At 30.9% G+C, this 26,015-nt stretch overlaps 1 protein-coding gene across 1 annotated transcript in view; it reads right to left on the bottom strand.

Annotated features, from left to right (window-relative positions):
• Nucleotides 1–26,015, bottom strand: part of LOC118182601 (lachesin-like) — an 886,001-nt gene that overhangs the window by 20,438 nt on the left and 839,548 nt on the right. Inside the window, exon 7 of the mRNA XM_085815905.1 lies at nucleotides 24,383–24,445. Coding sequence (XP_085672031.1) covers nucleotides 24,383–24,445 — 63 coding nt within the window. The remainder of the gene's footprint in view (nucleotides 1–24,382; nucleotides 24,446–26,015) is intronic.

A 26,015-nucleotide genomic window follows, 5' to 3' on the forward strand; every position in this document is an offset into this window, starting at 1 on the left:
TCAGGGAGAGGATGAGAAGAATTTTGAGAAAGATAATGTAAACATGAAGTAATACAGTAAACCCCCAGCGGATATGCTGAATGCGATCTCATATATACGCAATATCCTAATCGTTTTCATTTAATTTGTCCAACCTTACAATTTTATACACACGCGATACAATATTTCTTAATTAAAACCAGATGCTTGATTGGATCTAGCCTGGCCAAAAGTTACCAACAATTTTAACGGATTTACATCCATTGAAAATTAATTTGTACAAGCTGCAAAAACAAATGGCAGTGAAGGATATTTAGCTATGGAAAAACTCAAAAGAATTAAGAGAAAAATGATGTATGAAGAACTGGATGATTTCATAACACCAGCCGATAGCGAAATCAGTAATAATAAAGAAAAGATAGACAGCCTTTAGATACAAGCAGTTAAAGAATTGTTAAAAAAAAATAGGAACTGTCCTGATTCTGCAATGGAGATTGACCTATTCAGTCATAGTCCCAAGTAAAAAACACCAACTTTTAAATCACCAGTTGTTATGACACATTTTTGATTGAATTGATTTAGCAATAACAAAATACCATCTATTCACATGTGTTTCGTTGACACATGTTATCCTTGTAAAGTTCTTTACTGGAACGCGATTTTGCCGCACGCGCAATTTATTAATCGTGTAACCTCCGCGTTCGGCAAAGGTTTATTGTACAAATATTACTAGCAATGTATGAAAGCACCATTGTACTGAATGCCTAAGCAATATGTAGATTGCCTGAGCAAAAGCTGGAGGACGAAGTTAAAACGATTAATATTCACACATTTTCTAAGCATTCTATGAAATATCAAAAGACAAACCCTAGAACTACTGGCAGCTGAATTGATGTGAAACATTTTGATTGCAAGGAAACAGCAGAAGTGTATTCTCTCATTCTCTGAACAGCATTTAAACAAATGACAATAATAAATTATGAAAAGACAACATTTTGTAATAAACACATTGCTCAAAATCTCTCTAAAACTATGAAATATATTCAGCAACGGAATGATCTCATTTCCAAAATAAAATACCAATGCATATTCCCACATGCCTTAAGCTAGTCAAAACTACTATCTGGAAACGTGAAGCCAATTTTTAAAGAAAATTCAATCGAACGTGCATATCAGACAACTTCCCAAAAATATTCCGATTCAATCGCGTTTCGTGCAGGGAACAAGCCACATCACTCGCTCATGATGCCAGATGCTCTAAAAGCTTGAAAGCGAATATAACAGATGATTTCAAAAGCGAAAGGCTAATGCATTTTTCGACGCGTGGAATTTTATCAATAATTCCATTTTAGCTTTGAGCTGAACGGAGAATTTTGTTGGGAATTTCAAACTCACGCTCAGTGGTTTCATAAGTAGGAGGATATTTGATACATATTTATTCCGTTGCTCTTCTTAAAATAAGAATACAGGAAAACATGCCTATTCTGATCGCTGTACGTTAGTACGAAAGAAATATTTGCAGTTACCTAACATGATTGTATTGCCTTCAGTTCAATGCAATTTTACGTCTCTTAACCAAATTACTATTTTGATCTAAACCATTCTTAAAACTGTGTATTCCATGAATCCATTAGACAGTAATGGAAAAGCCATGGACACACTTCACGAATGATATTTTTAAACACACAAATTAAAATTACAGAAGATGTTTTGTTGAACTAAATGAAAATAATTACTAATATCTGCAAATGTATGTAGAATATAAGAAGCTTACTAGTTACATTCTATTTGTAACAGACATATCAAATAGAAAGCTGTCGCTGTTTATCTTGGATAAGGATACTTATCTGTGGTCCGGTACGTGACAAGTCATGCTGGATATCCAGCCAGTTTTTGATTTGCGTTTTAATTGTTACTAACTATGAAAATCCAAATTCGCAATGTACTGTTGAGAATGGATTCAAACTTTTTAAGTCTCGTTTCGTAAGAATCAGATACGCTTCTTCAAGGAAACATCAAAACTACTTGCAGCCACTAAGTTTTTAAAAATAAAGTAGAGGTTTTTATACATGAAAACATGGGAGGATCCTTCAAGTATAAAATTTAAATTTGTATATGATCTCTGAAGAAAATAATTTTCCATTCTTAAAACATTTATTATGCTAGAATAACTTAAATTCAAAACGTTTCATCCCTGATGCATACAGTTCGCAAAAATATATGCAATTAATATTTTCATGCTGCTGGTAACAATTTTAATGCAGTTTCATAAAATACAGAAATATTAAATATCGAAATTCTAGTTACTTTATCAATTCGGTCAAAAATATTATAAAATTCCTTCATAAATGTGTCTCGAAACTTGACCTATGTCTTGAAATTCGTTTTCGAATATCTTGAAGAAATTTGCACGTATAGCCGTGATATATTTTAGTTTTGAATTTGCCAGCTTAATTTACGAGTACCATAAAAAATTTCGTATTTAAAGTAATGATAAATCAATCATGATTTAATGTTTGTAAAATCTTTCAATCCATTAAACTGAAACTGTTTTCATAAAAATCCCAACTTCTCAACTATTTTTCAGAAACTCCTCAGCTCTGAATCTGTATATATAAACAATATCTAAACAAACAGAAAACCAACCTTTTTTCGAACACTTTTGGCATGACATCACAAATCATTTGCTTAGAATATTCCTAAAACGTTATGTTTTGAAAGAGCTGTTTTCTGGACATTGCCTCACTTTCAAGGAACTGACTGCTTCCCAAAACTTGTCTAGACCATTGCTTCTTATACCATGTGCCTCTATCTCTTGGAGACAAGATAAAAATATTGCATTAATCTAACTGTTCCCACAGGCGCTATATGATCTCAGAAACATTCCTTTTTGCTGTGAGAGTAGTAATGAAAGATGTGGTCAAACAAGTACAGCAGTTATCTGTTTTTCGTCTTAAAGCTGTGCGTGTCATTAGAGGAAGTCATACTTTTAGGCCAAATTTAAAAAGTGATTTTTCTATGTGATAAATTATTAACTAAATTATGCTTGAATTTCAAAAGAAGAACCATTTTTCAAAAAATCTGATGTATTACGCTGAATAATTTGCACTTCCTACTAACCAAAATGCAGAAATATTCTCTATAATTATGGGTGTTTTTGTTTTTAACGTTTTCTTTCAAAGATTTTATAAAAGCACATCGAAAAAAAAATCCTTAGTTGAATGCATCAGAATGAGTAGAAATTTCCGAAGTTATTCAAACACATTTAAAGACAGTTTTAGACAAACTTCATACAATAAAATATTTAGTAATGTACTGTAAATAAAAGTGTATTCAGAAATATGAGCACTATTCAGAAGTAAGGAAAAGAAGAATGAAAAACTGTCTAGCAGTACGTTATCAAAATATGAGTAGCGTTTAATGGTTGACATTTCTGAAAGGTATTCCAGGTAATGGTATATTCTTTTCCATTCAGTTTACATGCTTTCTGTACAGTAGTAAACATCCCACGCAACTATCCTTGAAAGTGTAATTTACACTAAATCAACTTTTGAGGTAGAGCTAGGGTTTCAAAGATAATGGTAAAGAAATGTATAAAAAACTGCGCATAGGAGAAACAAAAAATTACATCCAGACATCAAAATCCGGATCAGAAAGTGAGTTTACTTTGAAACAATTATATTAAAAGTTTTAATTTATATGTTCTTATTAAGATTTATACAATAGGTTAAAAATCTAAACTAAATTAAATAGTAAGTCTCAGTTCAGTACAATATATGAGTATAGAATATATGAGTTCAGAATATATGAGTTATATATATGCTCATTAACTAGGTTACTAAAATGAGTCTTCACCTTTTGAAACCTCAACTACCAAGTAACTTCTAATTTAAGCCGATTTTCAGCAGATTTTATGTAAACTGATTGTACAATCTAAAGCTCATTTTAATGCCAAACCCATTTTATCATATTTTTCTACTCATCGTTATCATAAAAGTTTTTTTGCTGTTAGCGAATTTAAAAAAAATGTTTTGATAAACAAAAGGAATATTTTTACTTAAATTTTTAAAAATAAATTGATAGAAAACGTGCATTGTAGTTAGGTAAAAATAGCTTTTATTCCGGAGATAAGGTAGGCGATTCCTACAGAAGGGAGCTCCATTTTTACTACTAGAATAACATTGTGTATTTTATATCTCGTTTGAAATATTATCCGCAAGTTCAAATTTTAAGGATAATAAATAAGTTTTAAACCTCTTAAAAATTGTATAAATCTTTTTTGAAAACTTTTAAATACCAAACAATAGATGAATGATTTTTTTTCACAAAATGGTTCATAAATAAAAGGACACAATTTACAAATTCTCTGACTTTTTTTTAATTATAGAAATAACTATCAAGGACAGTACTAAAACTTACAAATATCTTGCTATCAATTTTCCAAGAAGGTTTACAGCTGAATTAAGTTAAGGTCTTCCAGGAATTTTTCGAAAAATTCTTTACATATTCTAAAATCTATAGCTAAGAAAACGGCCCATTTTATCCCACTTATGCGTAAGCTCTCGACTGTGGAAACGCTAATGGAAAATGACTGACAACTTACTGTATACAGGGCGTATCAGTACAACGGTGGCAAACTTTCAGAAGAGACAGAGTACACCTAGATGTTGGGAAATCACATAGCAATGCATGGTCGGAGACGCTTTCCTGGCGCGTTAGTGGCGAGACAAAAGTAAAAAAGAAAGGACAGGAGCGGGGTGAGAAAACATGTTTATTATTCTGAGTACAACAAAAACAAAGAAAAATAACATAAAGAGAAAACGATCATTATCAAAGGTGTTCGAAATTACGACCCGGACCGCGATCCAGGAACCATGCGTCATGTATCTTCCATCCGTGTTCGACCATGCACTGCATACGTGATTTTCCGCCGTCTAGGTGTACTCTATCTCTCCTGAAAGTTTGTCACCGCTGTACTGATACACCCTGTACATCTGTCTGTACTTACTGAAAGACTTTTCTTATCTCGGTGCCAGTTATGGATACGAACGGCACCCACTTACCGCCAATGCTATTTGCAATAATTTAGCACTTGCCCCGAGATTTGATTCCTCTCTTCCTGAAAGAATCGAATCTACAGCGACAAACTGAGATTCAGTTTGGGCAGCGTTGACAACCACGTACGTGAGTGAAAGCTCCGCAGTTAACGCCTGAATCCTGTCTTTGCTTACAGAGACACAGTATTCCCACAGCTGACGTCATTGTATGGGGTACCATTGCATACGACACTCGATGGCTTCTGTTATTGTTCAAGTGCATTATGAGAGTCCAACGGTACGTTCGTGACCTCTTTCCTCCAAGGAGGCATGTTTCATCAAAGGGTACTCAGCCCTTTCCTGAAATGCCTGTACGATTCTCAAATTCACCACATCTTTCAGATAACTTAGGAAGGAAAATTTACGAGCTTAAGATTTGTTGGAAATCGACACGCTCTTGCAGGAGCTGTGAAATATACCCATACATTTATGGATTTTTCTGTATTGAATGACACTTTTCCTTAAATATTCTAATCACTTAATATAGCCTTCGTATAATAATATAACCTTTAGCTTTGATGTTATAATCACTAAATATGTAACCATAGCTTTCATATGTATAAAATTCCATTCGATTCGAAAAACTATTTCTTAGAGCATAATTTTTTTGGCATTATCTTAATATAACATACTATAAATGTATTCATAAGCAAATAAAAACGTAAGATTAATATTTAACCACATTACAATACCTCCTGCTTGTGAATCATAATAATTAAGCATATCATTCTGAAAGAAATGACCCTGGGCAAAAATATCTCAGTGAATTTCCAGTGTATCGACATTAGTTAAAAACGTTTAGATGCAATTCTGGTAATCTAGCCGATTTAAGATAAAATTTCTCTCAAATTTTGTGAATTAGCTTCAGATAATGTAATGTGATTTGATTACATTTCTATCGATGCAAACAATAATGCAGCCCTTGCAACATTATTAGCTGGAAATAATATTGGAAAGAAATCCCAGCAGAGAATAAATTTTGAGTATTGTAAAGCGTGGCATCACAGATATAATTAAAATTTTGTCCCTGACGTAAAATCGGAATATTAATGGATTTCTCCTGCCTCGGTGTAAAGACTACTTTCCCTATAATTATTTTAATGCTCTGAGTAAAAACCTTCTTCCTGTTTTCCTCTTACCTTAATCACGGTTCGAAGGAAAGTTTAACAAAAGCATACGAGGAGAGGTATAACATAAGGTTTTAAATTTCAAATTTCATTTCTTTTTTTTCCTAAACCTCCCTGGCCGCTCTTTTATTCATTTCTAATATTTCCTTTTAACATTGCTGCATTTACCTGAAAATATTTTGCCCTTAATCTGAAGCCTATATTAAACTTTCTAATCCTTTAAGATAAATAAGCGTATGAATCAAATTTTCAATTACGAAAACAGGTAAAGAAATAATTCCATTAAATGAGGCTTATGGAAATAAAAATTATTTAATTTCACTTTGGACAATTTAATTAAAGTTTGAATTCAGAAGCGAAAGCGCGGTGAGTGTAATTTTTTAATTATTTGTTTTATCTTCTAATTTTGTAAAAGCTTATCTGGGGGAAATTTTAGTTCATTTTATTTTTTTACAGTCTTACAAATTTAATTGCTTCATATCATATTTCGCATGCATTCAAAATCAAAATTACGAAAGTATATAGCACCAAAATCACAAGTTTATATTAAGCTAATATCTAACCATTTCCTCTAGAATAGCAGCAAAACTTTTAAAAAGAGAGAATTCGAGTAACTATACGTCCTCTGCAACGTTTAAATGAACTACATCACTATAACGACTGTTTTTTTCCTTTGTTTAACTAGTTTTTTGTTCTAGTACCCGAATGGTTTCTTTGAGCAAAATGTAAATCAGAGCGTATATTTGCAGACATCTAAAACACAATAAACACAATATGAATGAATACATACACACACACACACACACACACACACACAAAAAAAAAAAAAAAAAAAACTGAAAACTGTCAGATTTTACATTACGCACAAAAGGGCGTTTTTTTAACGTTTTATGATTTACTTTCATTTATTAAATATCATGTTCTTTGCACTTAAACCATATAAGTCAATTCAACAGCATTATTGCAAAATAATTTAAAAATAACATATCTTTAGAATTTCCGATACACAGTCTCGATCGCTGGAGATAGTATTTTTTTTCCCCTCGTACAGTGTTGCTATTGCTGGCTTTGAAATCGTTGAGTTTGTTAATCAAAAATTCGTTAAATTGTTACAAAATATGAAATCGATAATAAAATAAATTCCATATTCCAAATTACGGTTTCCAGATGCCCATATTCGGTGCATGATTACATTATTCAAAATTTTAAAATTTTGAATTTTGAATTTCAAAATTCAAATTTCAAATTTCAAAGTACAAAGTTCAAAATTTCTACCTTGTTTTATCACAATGCGAAAAACATACAAACATTTATGCAGATTATTCGTTCTTTAAATATAACACCGGGCGATAATATTTGATGGCAACAATTTCGGAATATTTAGAGCTTAAAATAACCACATATATGTTTACCTACCTAAACATATTAACCATGCTACCTGAGAAAATGTGAGCTATGCTGCCTGAAAAGTGATTTATAAACTTATATATGTTTCTTTTTCATAGTTATGTATGTTTCATTTTCATAGTTAATACAGATATATACATTTCCTTATATACAGATATATATATTCGCGGATTTTGCTTTCATCAATAGCAAAACTATGCAAAAGCAGTATAGTAGTTAAACGTTTTTATAGAACTCTTCTATTTATGAACTTTGCATTTTCTTTATTTACGCCACTAAACCCAATATCTTTATAGCGTTTTCAATTTCATTCCTATTCAACAACTTCTGGATTTATTGAACTATTTTGAGGTTCGTATTAGTTTGCAAAATTAAAAGTCTGATTTATAAATCAATGTAAAGTAGTGAATTTATATTGTGGAATTTATATTATATAATCCTTTTTTGTGGAATTTTACTTCGCAGTTCAAGCAGGATGGGAATTTCATGAAATGCGTTCATGAATGTACAGAAAACAGCAATTTACTAATTTATTATTAATTCTTAATATTTCGAAATTCATAAGAGGTAGAAGAATAGGAAACGATAGGTAAATTCCGTTGTTCCTTCACTGCGAACTTAAAGCATTATGTATTGAAATATCGTATTATACAGGTAATTTTTAATAACAATGCTGTATTTATAAAATTAAATTGTTTTTAATAACAATAAGTCGAATTATCTTCTGCATAATTAATTTTAACAATACATTTGGAATTACCTACTTGTTAATCAAAAAAATTCACTATAAATTAATTCTAATTATAAGCAAAGCAGAACGGTTTACGCTTCAGATTTTTAAAGTTATTCTAATTATATAATCATTCAATTTTCATTATTATTTCGTATAATTCTCCTTTGCTTTTTAAAATGCCAGTACAGCCAAAAGAAAAAAAATTAGGCTAACATTTTTTGACGGAAGATTTTTTTGCTGGTCTTTACATTCATTTATATGTTATATAATTATTTTTAAAAAAATGCAATTTCCTTTGTACCCACGAATATCTTTCAAATAATTAGACGTATTTCTGTTGATAAAACAATGGCTCTAGGTTTTTCTTGTTAATGTTCACCTTGAGGCGTAATTTATTCAGAAACATGTCACGTAATTATCATTAAATCCTTCGAAAATCTTGACACACGTGATATATTCAGATATTCTTTAATTTGGAACATATTAATATAGCTTCAGTTACGCAGCTGGACGAGAAAAATTGCACTTTTCGAGTATTTGACAACAGCTTTTTATGAAAATCATTATTCGAATCATACTCATTGGTCGGAATAGCACTAATTAAAATAGAAATAATTAAAACTGAAGATGAAGAAAATTATTATTATATTTTGTATTTTATTTTCGAAATATATTTCGGAAACTTGACAATACATTTTCTTTACTTCAAAAGGGATGATAAAAAAGCTTTTATTTAACTCGCTTATGGTGTTTATGTGACTTATATAGTAAATAAATAGTACTTAAGTTAACAATTCCTAATACACTATTATTTAGGAATTAACTTATTAGTAATAGTTTTCAGTTATAGCACGCACAAACTTTTACAGTGAAACTGTTTTTTTTTTTTTTTTTTTGTTTTTTTTTTTTTTTTTTTTTTTTTTTTCAAATCTCTTATCAAATTTATTATTGAATCAGTTTTGTTCCTTGATTTTTTGAACTTTTTTTTTGTTGTTGTTTTGTTTTTTGTCTAAAGAGTATATTATAAATATCAGAATTTCGCCGCTTTCACCTCGGATACAGTGGAATAAATGAAGTTATGTAATATTTGCCATTTTGCAATATATTAGTTGAAGTTTATGTAATATTTGTTAAATAAAGTTTACGTAATATTTGCGACTTAAACTCTAATTCTTCGCAATTTTGGTTTCGTCCATTTGAGGTAAGGTATTTTAAACTTCCATCCCTCAAAAGTTGTTCAGTTATAAAATTTTGAAATTTTCATAGAATATGAAATAAAATTATTCGTTTCCTTTTCAAACAAGAATGCTGAAACGATTATAATTTTATAGAATATTTTAATATGCTGCAGTATTAATTTTATAGAATATCTTTAATATGCCACAGTATGACTTGTAGCTGAAGGGAAAGTTTTCGTTCTTCTTTGGACGTCCTGTGATTTTCCCTTGGAAACATGGTTTCAAAGCTATCATATCATAATAAAAAAAGCGATTTTTTTTCTTCTGAATAGTTTCCGTTCATATCGATTACATTTATTTATTTTTGCTCTTGCTAGAAAGACGGCCATGGCAGTTTTCGGTACAGCTAAAACTTTGCCATTGATTTTATTTTTCCTTCAAAAATTCGATTTAGATCTTTTAAATTTACTATTAAATTACTTTTTGTCGGTTTTTCATGCATATTCTTCGTTTTAAAAACAAGCTTAACATTTCACAGTTTTACCGCAGCATCAGAATAAGCGTCAAAAAGTCTTTTGAAATGAAGTTTATATCAAATTTTATCATAATTTCTGATTTTTGGGTGTGCAGTAATAACGAAGTTCAACTTTCACTAACATTTTGAATGTTTTGCAGAGTGCAACATCCAGATCTGGAAATATTTCTAAATCAATAAGGATAGTCAATAGACAGAGGAAAATGGTGATTTTAAAATAGGAGAAGTTTCAAGAATTTAGCTAACAAATAAATACTTTGTCAAAAACTGCTGATTTATTTCAGGACTAAAGGAATAAAAGTAAATAGATTAGTAGCTTAATATCAGTTGATGGATATTACAATAAACACTGGTAATATAAATTTAGAGAATAGCAGTCAGTTGATAGTAATAAAACACAAGATACGAAAAGAGAGTTACACATTTGTGAAAAAAGTAAAAAATGCTGCTTACTAACCTATATGATAGGAGAGAACCTACCAATGGTGTTTTTGGATCTGTAACAGAATTGAAATAACCGCTATCTCGGGAAGCTCTGTTGCACGAAACGGACTCAACATCAATTAGTATAGATTTTAGTGTGGATTGCTTACAGACCTTTACTGAACCCAACTCAATTTCCTTATAAAATCTTTTCAGACACATTTGGAAGAGGTTGCTTGTTGTGGTTTCATCATGAATTACAACAGTACAGGGAAGCAGTGTAGATTATGTGGTAATTTATATAGGAAAAAAAGATTTTTGCTGAAGATCAAGCATACATTTCTCTTTAGTCGAATCACAGGTGGTGCAAGCATACGTTCCTTTTTACTTGAGTCACAGGCGGTGCAAGCGTACGTTTCTCTTGAGTCACAAAAGGTAGGCAGATAGCCCTCGGGTACTTTACCTTAATCGAATAAACTAAACGACAGGAAGGACTTGAAATTAATAAGCTATTATTTTTATAGACAGCACAAACTTTAAAAAAAAAATGAGCGGAAATGGTGAGCACTCCGTTGGAGATTGTCTAAAGTGAAATACACAACTTTTTTAATCGCAGGTAATAGACATGAATATTGATGCAAAGTTATAAATAAGGATAAGATGTAAATCATAAATTACTGCGAAGTCGTACATAATAACACAACCGTTGGAAGCAGCACCAGATAATAGTGCATTTTTTGAACAAATTGTACATAATAACCTAACTGTTGGAAGTGAACGAAAATAGACTATTCGCTGTTGAAAAGTTATTTTTCAATTGAGTAATTTGATTGATACGTGAAATTGAGAATGAAAAATATAAAAATTAAAAAAAAAATAAAAAAAATATAAAACAAGCTTTTATTTAAACTAGATAAAGAAAAACTAAAAAAGAGAAAAATACAATACAGTTTAATGGTAAAAGGGAATGATTAAGTAATTCTCATACCAAAGTTCATTTTAAATTCTGTATCGCGAATAAATGTGAGCGGATAGATAACAAATGTAACAGCTAATGGCGTTTTAGAAACTACAAGCAATTATCTATATTATTTTGGTACAAATTTCCAAATTTGTTTCAACAATTGTGTCACAAATTTCCATTCGAGTAATCTACTCGAATCTTGAGTTACTCAAATACAGTTCTGTCGAAAAGATTTTAAATCAATCGAAAGCAAAAAAAAAAAAAAAAAAAAAAAAAAAAAATTAGTACTTCTAATTTTTATAGACTAAAAAATAGACAATCTCGGTGAAAATTAGTACTTCTAAATTATAGACAAAATTAGTACTTCTAAATTATAGACAAAATTAGCACTTCTAAATTATAGACTAAAAAATAGACAATCTCGGTGAAAATTAGTACTTCTAAATTATAGACAAAATTACTACTTCTAAATTATAGACTAAAAAATAGACAATCTCGGTGAAATTATTTTATAAGCATATAGAGTACACCAAATAAAATTTTGACTACTATTGTAATAAGTAATTGCTTGTGCATAATTACTTATTACAATAATATTACGCACGTTTATATTTTTTGCGAATTAAAATTGTAGAATAACGTTCGGAAATAAGATAATTATTTAATCTCTTTTTTTCTATAAACAAGAGATTTAAATTATTGTATTGTTTTTTCCTTTAAACAAAAAGGGCATTATTCTTGTGTAAATACAGTGTTTTACCGAAAGCTACTTATTTTAAAAGCGATACTACTCTGGTGCATGAGGAGAATTGAGTTACAGTTTAAGATGAATTCTAAAAGATTTACTTATCTTCAGCGAAAAAAGGACTCCTTATTTAACGAGAATTTTTAATGTTATATAGGCATAAACAAACATAAAATTAAGCAAATCTGAAACTTTTAACCTTTTTATGTTAAGGCGTTATATGTTTGTTTGGACAAAAAGTAGTATGAACGGATTAGTTAAAACCTAATATAATTTATACAGCATTATTAGCTTCATATCTAACAAATTTACTAATAACTGTTTAGTTCCTTTACATAATTTCTGGAACACATGATTCAATATCATGCCAGGCTCAAAATTTCAGATACTTGGCTGAAACTATGAATCCAGTGCTCTAAACTATCCAGGAAAGAGCGACTATTGACACCATTGTTATCAATTATTACTTCAATACACACATATAGTTAGTAAATAGTAATATGTTTAAAATATGTTTTTCGTGTAGACAATGGATTAGATTGCGGTGATGAAGATAATTATGTAGAAACTGCGATGTCCTACTTCTTGAATATAAATACAACAGAACCAAACACATGAATCAGAAACGCATTTAACTTTGGTACACTTGTCTCACAACAAAGTAAACTCGCACTAATACAATTTCCCCAAAATTTGCTTTAACTTCATTTTATAGTTTACCCTATTCATAAACTACATTGCGATTTTTACTTAGCAGCTAATTCTAAGATAATAATTCTCAAAAATTCTATTTAAATTTAAAACTTTGTAGCCATTTTGACAGGGAAAATTTCCAGCTTCTTTCCTGAACTTGCATATACTATTTTGTGATTCCGATATTATTCATCTGTTATACTTCAGAAATATTTTGATTTTTATTACACTTACTGAGAAATATAATTTCTTTGTAGAGACATTAGGTACTTTTTTGGAAGGAGGCAAGATGAAAAATCAGCAACGTCTTCGCCGGGAATCGAACCACGGAGCTCTGGAATACGCACCCAGCGTGCAGACCACTACACCACGAAGGCATGCCAAGAAGGCGGGAGAAATACTTTATATCTTTTTAAAATGAAATTGCATAAAATTTATTAAACTTTATAATTTATTACGTAAATTCTGTAAATTTGCAAGAAATCCTATTACCGAAGCAATATTGTGTAGTTTTTGTACATCTCATAGTAAACCTACTAGCATTTTGCAAATGCATGTTACACATGTTAAGGCAACCTATATTTAGTCGAAGTTTAAAAGAAACGGGTGTTTTATAGGTTATTCATTCTTTTTGCATGTATAAATTATTGCAATTATTTTCCTTAAGTTTTAATAGGTTGATCCAAATAGCAAGTAATTATTTAGCTGGTAATGCAAAATTTACAAATTTGTTAGTAATTTATCATTACTTGGTTTCAGACATAACTAAGCGTAGGAGCTTTTTTTAAGATACAACATGCACCACTTTTCCTTTCCGTACTAAGCCTTTAAACTCACAATTTATTTACTGACAAAAAACCAGTCCCATCTTTGATTAAAACAGCCACGGACTCAAATAGCAATCAAATAAGCTGTCCAAACCCGAGATTGTTTCGTAACTGTAATAATAATGATAAAAGGAAAAAAGGAGCCGTCGCTTCGTAACTTTAATTATTCACGTTAGCCTTCCGGAAATTTAAAAAAAAAAAAAAAAAAAATGAAATGTGAAACAACTAAGGAACACTCACATTAATTCCGAATTGCGTGAGTAAGGTTGTGAAGCCATACACCATGATGTGTTACTGTATTTTTTTTTCAACTTCTTGTTTTATTCTCTAGTGATTTTTTATTCCTCAAGAAGCGACACAACCAAAAAGATGGGCGAGACATTAGTACAAAAGCGCTGTATCGATTGGGAGTGATTACATACTGAATAATTGAGAAACCAGAATGATTATTATTTTCCATTTTATGATTTTCTCTCGCGTTGCTGAGTAAGATATGCATTACAGGACATGCTTGAATTATTCAGCTTCACAGCAGATTATAAATCTGAGAAATGTGAATGACTACCGTCTTGGGAATGGGTAAAACTAGTAAGCACTTTATATTCTTAAAATGATTTTCAACATGCAAGCAAAAATATTTTTTTTTTCATGAAAAAATACATGTTTGGACTTCGAAAACTTTTAAACTTTACTTCTAAAATTTTTATTTTTTCATAGTTTGATGGCAAAATTATTATTTTATTGAGCACCTTGCGCCTTGTGTTGAATAAAAGTTGCTTTATTATTAGATGACTTTTGCATATGTATATATATATATGAGTTTTAATATTTCCTGTAAGAAATAAATTAAAAATCTTTTTAACTATAAAGTATTACTGCCGAATACTCGAGATGATTCGTACTGAGTCAACAGCAATTACCTTCAGAAAACAACAAAGAAAAAGCACCATCAAATTAACTTGTATCGTATGCCAACAGAACCGTTTTTATCTTTCTATATTTAAATGTAATGTTCCTCTGATATTAATTATATTCGTCGGTCTTCGTGAAACATAAAAACCAGAAACTTAAGAAATAAATATTGCTGTTTTCGGAATTCGAACCACGGTTCTTCCGAAGCTTGCGGAACATGATAGTCATTTACACAACGATAATTCAAACCAAAGATTGCTACATTCTCTTATATTCTTCTTCATTTGAAGAAAGACTGGGAAGGAATACGATAATCAGTCGACTAAAGTGATCCACATTTTTAGTTTGTGCGCCACTGCAGAAATTATAGGTTTGTAGGCGTCATCATACATGAAAAATCAATTGCGACTTCGTTGCAACTGTACCACGGATTTTCCAATAGTAGCTATCATTACCACGAGAGCACGGATGTACCTTGAGAGCACGAACGAATCCCAAGAGCACGAACTCCCCGAGAGCGCGGACATAAGAATGTGATATTTCTTTTTAATTAAATTTTTAATAACATTGACTACATGTAAGAATTTTTTCCATCTTAACTATGTCAAGTAGATAATTGTTCTTCTAAAGCCTTAGATTAAAATTTTAATTAAAACTTTAAATGTAATTCAAATTTGCAATAATAAGTAAACATATAACTGAAGTCAGGTTTCGTTAAATTTCGCTCTTCAAACCATACGCCTTCTTCCTTCTTAGATAGTTATACTTTCCTAAAGAAACTAACAATAAATTATTACCCGGCGGAAGTCGCACCAAGAAAAGTTACTAGAAAGGGCGCGTGGGGTATCACATACCCCAATATTTAAAATACGATAAAAATAGTATTATTTAGTTTTAAAATTGTTTTTTTTTTTTTTTTTTTGTTCTCGTGTATTATAAATACGTGAATAATAACTGCGTTTCAAAAAATTAATTTCCGAAATAATCTTAGAGTTAAAATTAAGATAAATGAAAATAATAAAAAAAATAAACATCATGCCTCTAAGTTTTATTGCATCTCTAATACACCATGCTTATTTTATTTCTTCACACTTTGAACGAAATACATTCATGTGTTCTTGGCACAGAATATTTTCACATTTTAAACATTGCATTCACGTTCTTCTGTCCTTGGCGCGAGGGCAAAACATTTATCACATCTTTCATACTTTTCGAATTTCATGTATTCGTTTTAATTCTTCGTCGAAACTTCTGCTTTTGTTTTGCATGCAGTACGTCAATTTCTTGGAAAAGTATTAAGCTCTGATTTTTGTTCAATATTTTTTTTTTCATTAATTGTAATGCTAAGTCCTCCAAAAACAGATTTATGTTTCTGGTTGGTGGATTAGCAGTTGAATGTAATATAATTCAAGCATTTATTACAGCAACATTCAGTGCAGGAAAGAAAAATTGGCCACCTCCTTGTTATTCTAGCAATTGAATAATTGGCTGACATTTCATCCCCCATATCCACTGCTTCTTTAGTCATATTATTAAAACATATAATTCCTGACGTTTTATTTTCTCCAATAATATCATCTATAGTATGATCGTTATATAATGTTGAAAGCATAAGAACAGTTTTTCCTTTTTTAGGAACATCAGGAATTAATGTTTTATCTTTTTCGAAACCAAAACATTGTAAAAAATATTCTTAGTTTCATCTTCAATTTCCGAAATGCAATCTTCATCGCTTTCAAATATTTCTAATAAATCTCACATGCGTTGCATCTCCAGTTCATAGGGACTCATTCTTTTAACCATAATGCAGTTAGAAATTTTTAAGAATTTAATGTCAAGTACTTTAAAATCACTTGCGAGTAGAAATATTTACTGTTACACTCTAGAAATAAATTTCTGAACTAAATATTCAGTCAGAAAAACACTTACACGAACAGGCGCGTGGGGTGTGTCATACCCCAGTTCCAACAAAATACCGATAAATCTTTTTCTGAAACACACAGGCAAAGAAAAAGCGGTTCTGAAAGTCAACCACAACTAGAAACTCAGCTACTGAAAGCAGCATAGAATTTCAGTTTCACAAGTTAGGAATATTCTACTTTTATGTAGGGTCGGGGTATGATACACCCCACGCGCTTTCCTGCGGTTTAAGATTAATGGTTGATCTGACATAATATAAATTTAGATTATAAAATTTCAGGTTGTTCCCATTTAATGAACATTTATGAAAGTAGTAGTAGTAGTAGTAAAAACTGGTTATCAGCTTCGTAGCCCCTTTTTGCGTAATTGTCTGTAACAGATGAGATTTTTATCTCCATTTTAAATGAAAGAAACAATCAACGATTGTATCAATTTTAAAACTAAATCAGGAAATATAGTTCTTATTAATCTTCAACACTAAAACGTTTCTAGTAATTGGAAGAATAAGTACATGGGCTTTCATTTTATGTTCTAAATTTTCGATTATTACACTGGCTTCTTGCACTTCTTGTATTTAATATTACGTGATGGTACTCAACAATTTCCATCACGACTCGAGGAATGATGCCAGAATGTTCTTAGTTTTCTAGTTAGTGTGTGGGGCTAATACCTGCTTACTTAGGTAAATATTAGGTGTCCCCCTCACTTCTACATAACATAACATAAGTGCTCGTATAAATGATTTCAATGCTATTATGAAGTTATGATTTTGTAGCTCTATAATAATGGTATTCATTTTGAAATATTGGTTTTAATTTAGCAAAGCATCCCAGTTTTACTTTCCCGAAATGTTCTAGGCTTTGTAAAAGCATTTGTTTTAATGAAATCTACATCCATATAAAGAAAAGTCATATTTTTTATTTGCATAAAGGGAAACCAATGTATTGCTAGGCAAAGAAGCTATGTGCTACAACTCAGAAATTCAGAGTTTTTTTAAAAGTTCTGGGAAATCACTTTCTATTGGCAGTCCTTCCCACGTACGATTTTTTCGTATCTCGCTTGTTCTATTGCTTAGTATTCAGATTAGGAAGACTTATTAAAAGTTACATAATGAATTGTACCTAACATTCAAGCAAATCTGTAATAGTAAAAGCCTTGTGAGTATGGATATTGCTACTAGCAATAAGTATAAAAAGTGCATGCAAAGAAAAAAGAACTGCATGAAGAAAAAGTGCCTGACATAAAAGCGAAAGGACTAGCTTTCAAAGGAGTAGTTAAGACAACCTTCAAAAAAAGAAAAAAAAAAAAAAGAAATCTGAATTTTTCCATTCTTTCAGTATTCGAAAAACTGAAAGTGCATAGTGCTAAATAGGATTTAATTCCTTCAATTATAATACCTGAATTGAGATTGACTGGGTCAGAGGATTTCATCTCCTTGTATAGATCCTCTGATAACCGAAATAATCTTAGTCATTTAATAAAAGTGTTGTTTTCTTCCCAAACAAGAGACTTGATGTAATTTACCCTTGATTAAGTGATGTGAACGGGTAAAACCGTCAGAAAAGACCTTCCTTGTAACATTTCAGTGATAGTATTTTAATTGATAAATGCTTTTTATGAGTTTATGTAATTTTTTTAAATTTATTGTTATTATACGGTTTAATGCTGTTGTACTTCACATTCTACTGTTTTTAAAGCACATTGATAACAGTTGAGAAGCAATGGATACATTTTGAATTTTCTGTAACTACATGTTTTAGCTTATAAATCAGTTTAAGAATAAAAATGAAGACAGTATTTCTGCCAGAAAAGAAAATTAAAGCAATGTGTCAACGTGTTTGCACTATCTAAAACCGCCCTTTAATTTGCACATTTCTTTCATATGTGATAAAATGTTACAGTTTCTCTCCGGATAGTAAAATAATAATTAAAATACTCAAAAGTGGCTTTGGATTAACTAATTAAGTTACAGAAATTTAGATGCATATTTCGATACTGTTTTTTAAGCAAGCTTATTATTCGCCTTCCTTCTTTAATTGAGTTTTTCACGAAATTAAGCATAGTTGAAAATAAGAACATTTACATGCAAATAATTGGAAAAATTTTAGCTTAGTTAAAATATTTATCAAACAAAAGAAAACTTGAGGAAATTCATTTTGGGATGTTTTCGTGACAGATGTTTAAGGGTCAAATTTATTTCGCTCATATAAAGAAAGAGTTCAAGAGATCACAGCTGATTTTGCATTTCAAGTGAAGTTTTTATATGACCTTACTCTAAATATTTCTTCAGCTCTTGTCAGCAATTTTACAACATATCCCGAAATTGCGTATAAGATTATAAGGTATTTCTTCCGCCTTCTTGAAATGCCTTCGTGGTGTTGTGGTCTGCACGCTGGGCGTGTATTCCAGAGGTCCGCGTTTCGATTCCCCGCGAAGGCGTTACATATTCTTCACTTCTCCTGCTTCAAAAAAGATCTAATGTCTCTACAACATTTTAGAACTATTTATGTACAAACGAAATGCTGAAGGTAACAACAATCTTACCTTTTAGTATACAGTCCTTTTAAATCTGTAAAACATTGACATGTTCATGTAGCTGTTTAATTCTTTTATAGAACTCATTCTTTTGGATTATTGTTCAGTTGTGGCGAAGGTTTAATCTATTCAATATTAAAATAATGATTTCGAAGTGAAGCTTCACTTTAACATAAGAAAATAGTTTCGGGTGTCAAATACGATAAATAAGAGCATGGCCAAGAAGCATGCCTCTTTCTTTGCTAGAAACCACATGACGAGAATAAAGCTGCATGGCAGCGCAGTGACATGTAACGGAAATCGGTTACTTGATTGAGCTCTTTTTAGGCCTAATATTATGTATTGTTTTCAGAAGTCTGCCCATTAAATATTGCGGAGTTTACTGTCTAACTCAGACAAATTCCTTAATTATCCATTTTCAATTAAAAATGTTCACCAACATTTTATTTTTTTGAGATATTTGAAACCACATTTTATGGATGCGAGAACTTTTCTTAACCAAACAGATGATTTCCGCTTTGTTTGAGGATCGCATGCAAAACATCAAGTTTCATTTTTAGGTACAATTTGTTTACCAAAATCTGCATTATTTCCCGCAAAGTTCAGTCTTTTGTTAGAGTCATGACAATAAGACGGTCCATGACAATAAGACGTTCATCACATTAAAGTAAACAATTAATTGCATGGAAGCTTCTATCCGTATGCAAACGATATTTTAGTAAACAGAAGCTGAGACGTCAGTACAGGCCCACAATTATCTTTCGACATGTTTACTGATTTTAGAATCACTGTGTAGCTTTTGCGTTTCTCTAAAGCTTAGAATATTAATTAGAATATTAGTATATGGTTTCATTTATGTATAGTTGCTGCACCTAAGTCGTGTATTGTTTTTCCTTTACCCAAAAATTCCTGTAGCGATGAAACTGAAAAATGACTGGAAATTCTTGGCAAAAGTTTTTTTCTACGACACATAAAATCTTAATCTTCTACGCGATCTCTCATATAGTGAATTCTTATGTGTTGTCATCCATCTTTAGCTTTATTAGTCCAAATTGGCTTGAGGGATTATTGTTTTCGTTTTGCAATTTTGCGTCGAATCTCTCTGAATGTCCATTTCACTTTTCAAACTTTTGAAACCAAATATTACCGCCCTGTATTATATTTGAAGAAATTAAATAATGAAGAATCTGCATAAATGTATGTATGTTTCTCGTATTGTGATAAAATAACGGTTCCTAGAGCCATCCAATTTTGAATGACGTAATCCTACTGTCCTACTGCGAATATGGGCATTTGGAATTTGTTTTATTATCGATTATTATTATTATTATCGATGTTGTACTATCATATTTTGTAAAACTTTAACGAATTTTTGATTAACAAACTTAACGATTTAAAAACGAGCAATGACAAAACTCTACGGGGAGGAGGGAACTTTTTATCTCCAGCGCGCGGAACTGTGTATCGGAAATTCTAAAGATATGCTAATTTTAAAATTATTTTGCGGCATTGCTGTTGAACTCAATTTTATGGTTTAAGTGCAAAGAATATGATATTTAATAAATAAAGGTAACACACAAAACTTAAAAAAACGTCCCTTATACGTAATTTAAAATATGAAACCGTTCCGATTTTTTTATATATATATTTAAAATATTTTGAAATTTTGATTAGTAAATTCTTTCTCAAGATTGTTAAACTTGAAGTCTTCAGAATTTTCTTACATTACTCATTTATGTATTTAATTACGATTCTGGTATGTAATATTATCCCGAGTTTTCTCCAAGCAAATATCGTGAATACATTCTGCTTGAGTTACAGTAATTTGTGAGTTATATAATTTTTTGACGATTTGATTATGAATTTTACATCATTTTGTCCTATTAAAAGTTAACTATTTATCGAAAAACAAGTTTATTCAAATTTGTAAAAATAAAATACCTTAAACATTTTGACTGATCTTATTTTCGTAACTTTATATAAATACTTGAATATAAGCAATTTTGCTGTGTATTTTTCAACATATTTCCTTTCGAATGTTTACGGGGCACTCTATATCTTGATGAATGTTTTAAAACATTTCTTTATATTTTCTTAAATTATTACTTTAAATTTTGCATAAATTTCGTCTCATTAGATCCTTTTTGTTTTAAATGTAAAAGCTAATTTTATTTTAATTTCTTTGTCTTTGCGATTCATCTAGATAAAATAAATGGACGTGGATTTATTGATAATTTTTTCGGCTGACATTTTAAAAAGACTAAAGAATTATCAAGTACTACTCCATTATACTTATTGATTTGTTTCAATATTAAAGTACTTTTATGTAAGGTTTCCTTTCCAAATTTTTGCTTCAAATAATTTTAATTTGTGCTCTCTCTTACACTCTCTCTCTCTCTCTCTCTCTCTCTATATATATATATATATATATATGTCTGTATGTGAAAAACGTGGAAAATAAATTAAATTAAAACATTCAAAATCCAACCCATATTCAATTCGGGACAAATAATATACAATAATAATGCTACTCGTTTTTATTACTGCATATGGTTCGTTCCAAATTCAATTTGAGATGGATATTAAAGGTTTCAAATTAATTTATTTAGCATTATTACCACCATTTCTTGCTAGTTTCAAGGCACAGCTGGATTAGGTTTTGAACTACGTTTTACGTCGTATTAATTCATTATATACATGTAGGTATATAAAAATATGTAAAGGAAAATTAGGTACTTTTCCGTTTGGCCGGCGCAAATCTTGCCAAGCAGACTTTATTGGCGACAACATACAATATACACATAAAAAATATTTTTAAAAAATGTTAGTTCTAAGAATTCTTTTTTGAAGGCATAAACATTTTAATATCGCTTAAAATTTTATAAAAAGCCAATAAATAAAGACAATAAATTTGTAAAAAGATATTAATTTAAGAATTTACTATGCTTTCATGGTTCAACATCCTGATTCGCGAGTTCGTATCACGTGACCCCAAGCGATCTCATCTCACGTAAACTACTCTACAAAAATCTAATGCTTTCAGTAATTATCTACATTAATTTCAAGTTAAATCTTAATTTGGAACGCAAGTTTAAATGCAAGAAATATTTCAATTCGTACGAATAGCTTACTCGGAAATTATGTAAAACCGCAGTGTTTTACTTCGCTAATGCATTCTCGTTAGAATTGATGAATTTAACCCTTGATTTTACCTTTTCTATATTTTCGGCTTCGGGTAAGCGCTGTGATTGCATCCTGATTGACTTAATTACCGAAAATGGCCTTAGACATAAAACTGAACTATCTGATAAAAATTCTATGTAATTATATGCCACTATTGAAGAAACAATCAATCTGATAAGAAAAAGCTGCGACTTGTTTTTAAAATGAGGCGTAAAAGGTTACCAGCGAGAATATTCCGTTTGGCATCGGTTGTACCATTATTGGCGACTTTATCGCTTGCGCCGGCAAAACGGAAAAGTACCGAAAATTATAACTTAAACTAGCGATAACATCTCTAGTATCTATCTACTCTAAAAATCGTAATAACTTTTCTGGACTGAGTCCTTTTTAGATCAATACACCTTCCATGGCTTGAGTATTGCTCATGACGTAGCTAATTCGAAACTTGAACTCGAAATTTCGAAAACTGAAACATTTTTAACTGTTTTAATCTGTTTTTCTAATCTAAAATATTTCAAATCTAATTCAAAACCTTATATTTGTGAGCCTCCATATTAGATAATTGCACACTTTTGCTTCAGCTGCCTTGCAGTCAAGAGGCTACTTCTCTTCCTTTGCATTGCCGCTGTGCTAACTACGCCGTTATCTAAAATGTGATACTCTGTATAAAATTGTGGGGTGCGTATTGCGCCCATGACCACGTGTGATGAAAAATATACTTCCGATAATTACTTCATGCCCAGCAATAAAAATTATATTCACTTTGGCCTCATCTGTCTTCAAGTCTTTCTTTAGAGTACCATTTTTCTAACTACGCAGTAAAGCCTTCACAGGATTATAACGCAGAGAGCCATTGCCCACCGTTGCAACTTACTCCAAGTTATCTTATTATACATGTATAAAATAAAGGAAAAAAGTATCTAAAAGAAGGATGAAATTTGCTGAGAAAGATCCATAGATACAATACATTTTATTTCAGGGGTTAAAATAATTATGAGATGCATATTCTAATCCACATATCATTACGGGCATAACATGCACCCCAGACTTTTAGAAGCTTACATCGTGAGACTTATGATGGATAAGAGAGAGAAACGAGATGTGCGTATTAGCAAGAGGGAAGTAAAGCGCAAAAGTGTCGACACATTCAAGAAGATACCTAAGAGAGAGGAAAATTGTTTTTCAAAAAAAAGGGGGGGAGGGGAGGACGATTGGCGATAGTATAGCTGCACTGAAGCGTTACGCAAGATCGTCGGATGTGGATTAATTGGAAATAAAGCAGTTTAAAATGATGTATTAATAGCATGAAAACTTCAGTCAATGATTAGATGAAAGGTATCTGCATTGCAGCATTGCAAACGTAATATCCGGATGCGGATTACTTTTGAAATGATACAGTTTATGTAATGAGTTTGAAATGATACATTACAATGATATGTTATGAATAGTTACTATTTTTAGGACAGAAAAGGAAAATACCCAATTAAACTAAAGAATTATAAAGGGCTATTGCCAATTGCAGACAGAAGTTAGTTTTACAACAGAACATTATTTTGTGTTACAATCAAAAGTAGCTCGTCATGCTACAATTGTTTACTTTTTCTAAAAGTATTAAAACCTTTAGTATGTCATTAGTGTTCTACCTTCAGTAAGTTACATTCATAACTAATAAATATTTTCAAAACTTAGCTAAGTTATCTGAAAAAGGATCCGTTTAAAAAAAAACCTTAAAAAATTTATTCTCCTAAACATGAGAAGTATGCATAATATGTTTACCGAAACACCGCAAATGAGGCTAAAACTGTGTTATAAAAAACAAACTCCTTAACAGTTTTCATTTTCTTTATTAATTTACTTTTTATTCTTCCCCTACCTTCGATGATGTTCTCTTCGTTCCTCTGAACACTTTAATGTGCTAATTAAGCTTCATTTGAGTAAATCAGACAAGTTTCATGTCGATATTTTGCTGATACGAGTCAACCATGCGAGGTAAAGTCTTCCATTAACTTCACTTTTACATGTGCTTTCGAGTTATTCCAATTAAATCGACGGCGAAACATAAGTCGATGCTAAAAGAGAGGTTAAAACAGGATCGGTGCAGTAATTTTCCACAGATTAAACTTACCCTTAACGGCTTCTGTTCTCGCTGTCGTTGGCTCGCTGATGAAATGTTGAGAGTCGTATATTTCTGCAAGATAAAAAAGAAAAACTCCTTTTAATTAGAGCTTTGAATCTCCGCATTTCTAATTTTTGACTTTGATGGCTTTGGCCTTTTTATTAAAGGAAAAGAAGGAAAATTATTTCTGAATAAGGGATTTGAAAGAATAAAAATTAATAAATGCAGGAAACGGAAGCTCAGGAATAATTAAATTTGACATGAATTTGACGGAATTCAATTAATTCAGAGATTGTAAATAATGGTAATGAATTTCTATTATTTTGCTTTTGAATCATTCATTCAACAGCATGTAAGACATAAAAATCAAAGCGTTCAAATATGCAGCTTTCATTGATCAAAAAAGGAATTGTTTCTCATTAAATATCACATAACAGCTTAATATTCGTAGCTGCTTTTTAGTATATAGCTGGAAAATATTATGTGATGAAAATCATTTTACCTCTCTAAACTGGGTACGTTTTTTTAATATAAATAATTTATAATTTTTATGACAATATGAGAGATCTTTGCAAAGGAAATAAATCAGATTTCATTTTTTATAATTTGTCTGTATTCTACACTTGCACAAATACAATCATTCTGCAAGAGCTGAAGCTGATTTAGCTGCATGACAATGCAATGAGAATCACCTTATTAGTTACCGTGCGTTTAAAACTTTAAATTTACGTAAAACATATTTCTCAGTTGTCAAATATTACCTTTAAATGCATCTGAATTGTAATGATATCAAATAATCTATCATGACTTAAAAATCTTTAATCTCTAATATTCGTAAAAATATCTCTAATCTAACTTACGGAATATATATCTCTATCTGTAAAGAAAACAGAGTTACGTAGCTTAAATGTCAAAAATAAACATAAGCTAGTCTGTCTTACTCAGTTCTCAAAAAGATTTGATTTCAAATAATCTATGCTTCAATCAAATCAAAAGCTCGAGAAAAATGGCAAAATTTTGTACATTTTAAGATTACTTTTTAACCTAAATTCCTATGATTTGATCTATTATATACTAGGTGTTATACAAAAAAAAAAAAAAAAAAAAGACTAAATATGTAGCTTGAAAACAGAGTGGAGTTGGCAACAACTGTTTTGGTGACGTCATGCCACATACCTCCTCCATTCATGTGGCCAGTTTCAACTTAACTGGTCACGCTAGTGGGGAGTACTGCGTCATTCAGTGAACACGTGCAACTGCATTCTGCCGGAAAAATGTCTAATATAAAAATTTCACAGAGAATCAACAGCCAGTTTCTTGTGAAACATAAGAAATCAGCTATGGAGGGAACATTTCAAATGTTAACCGAGGTTTGTAGAGGTGAAACTTTGTCTCATGCACGTGTGTTTGAATGGCATAAGCGGTTTTCAGGGGGTAGGGAGAGTGTGGAAGAAGAACGTGCTGGGCGCCCGTCATGATTGAATGGGTTTCCAGTGGTTAGACTGTTAATCAACACTGCTACATTGAACTACTAATAAGACATCGTGAAAAAATTAGGAAAAAAAGCCACAATTGTGGGGTGATGGATGGCTGTTGCACAAGGACAATGCATCCGCCACACGGCCCTATCTGTCAAGCAATT

This window comes from Stegodyphus dumicola, chromosome 4 (assembly GCF_044657685.1).
Source record: "Stegodyphus dumicola isolate Sdum_Otavi_A_Nest chromosome 4, ASM4465768v1".
Lineage (NCBI taxonomy): Eukaryota > Metazoa > Arthropoda > Arachnida > Araneae > Eresidae > Stegodyphus > Stegodyphus dumicola.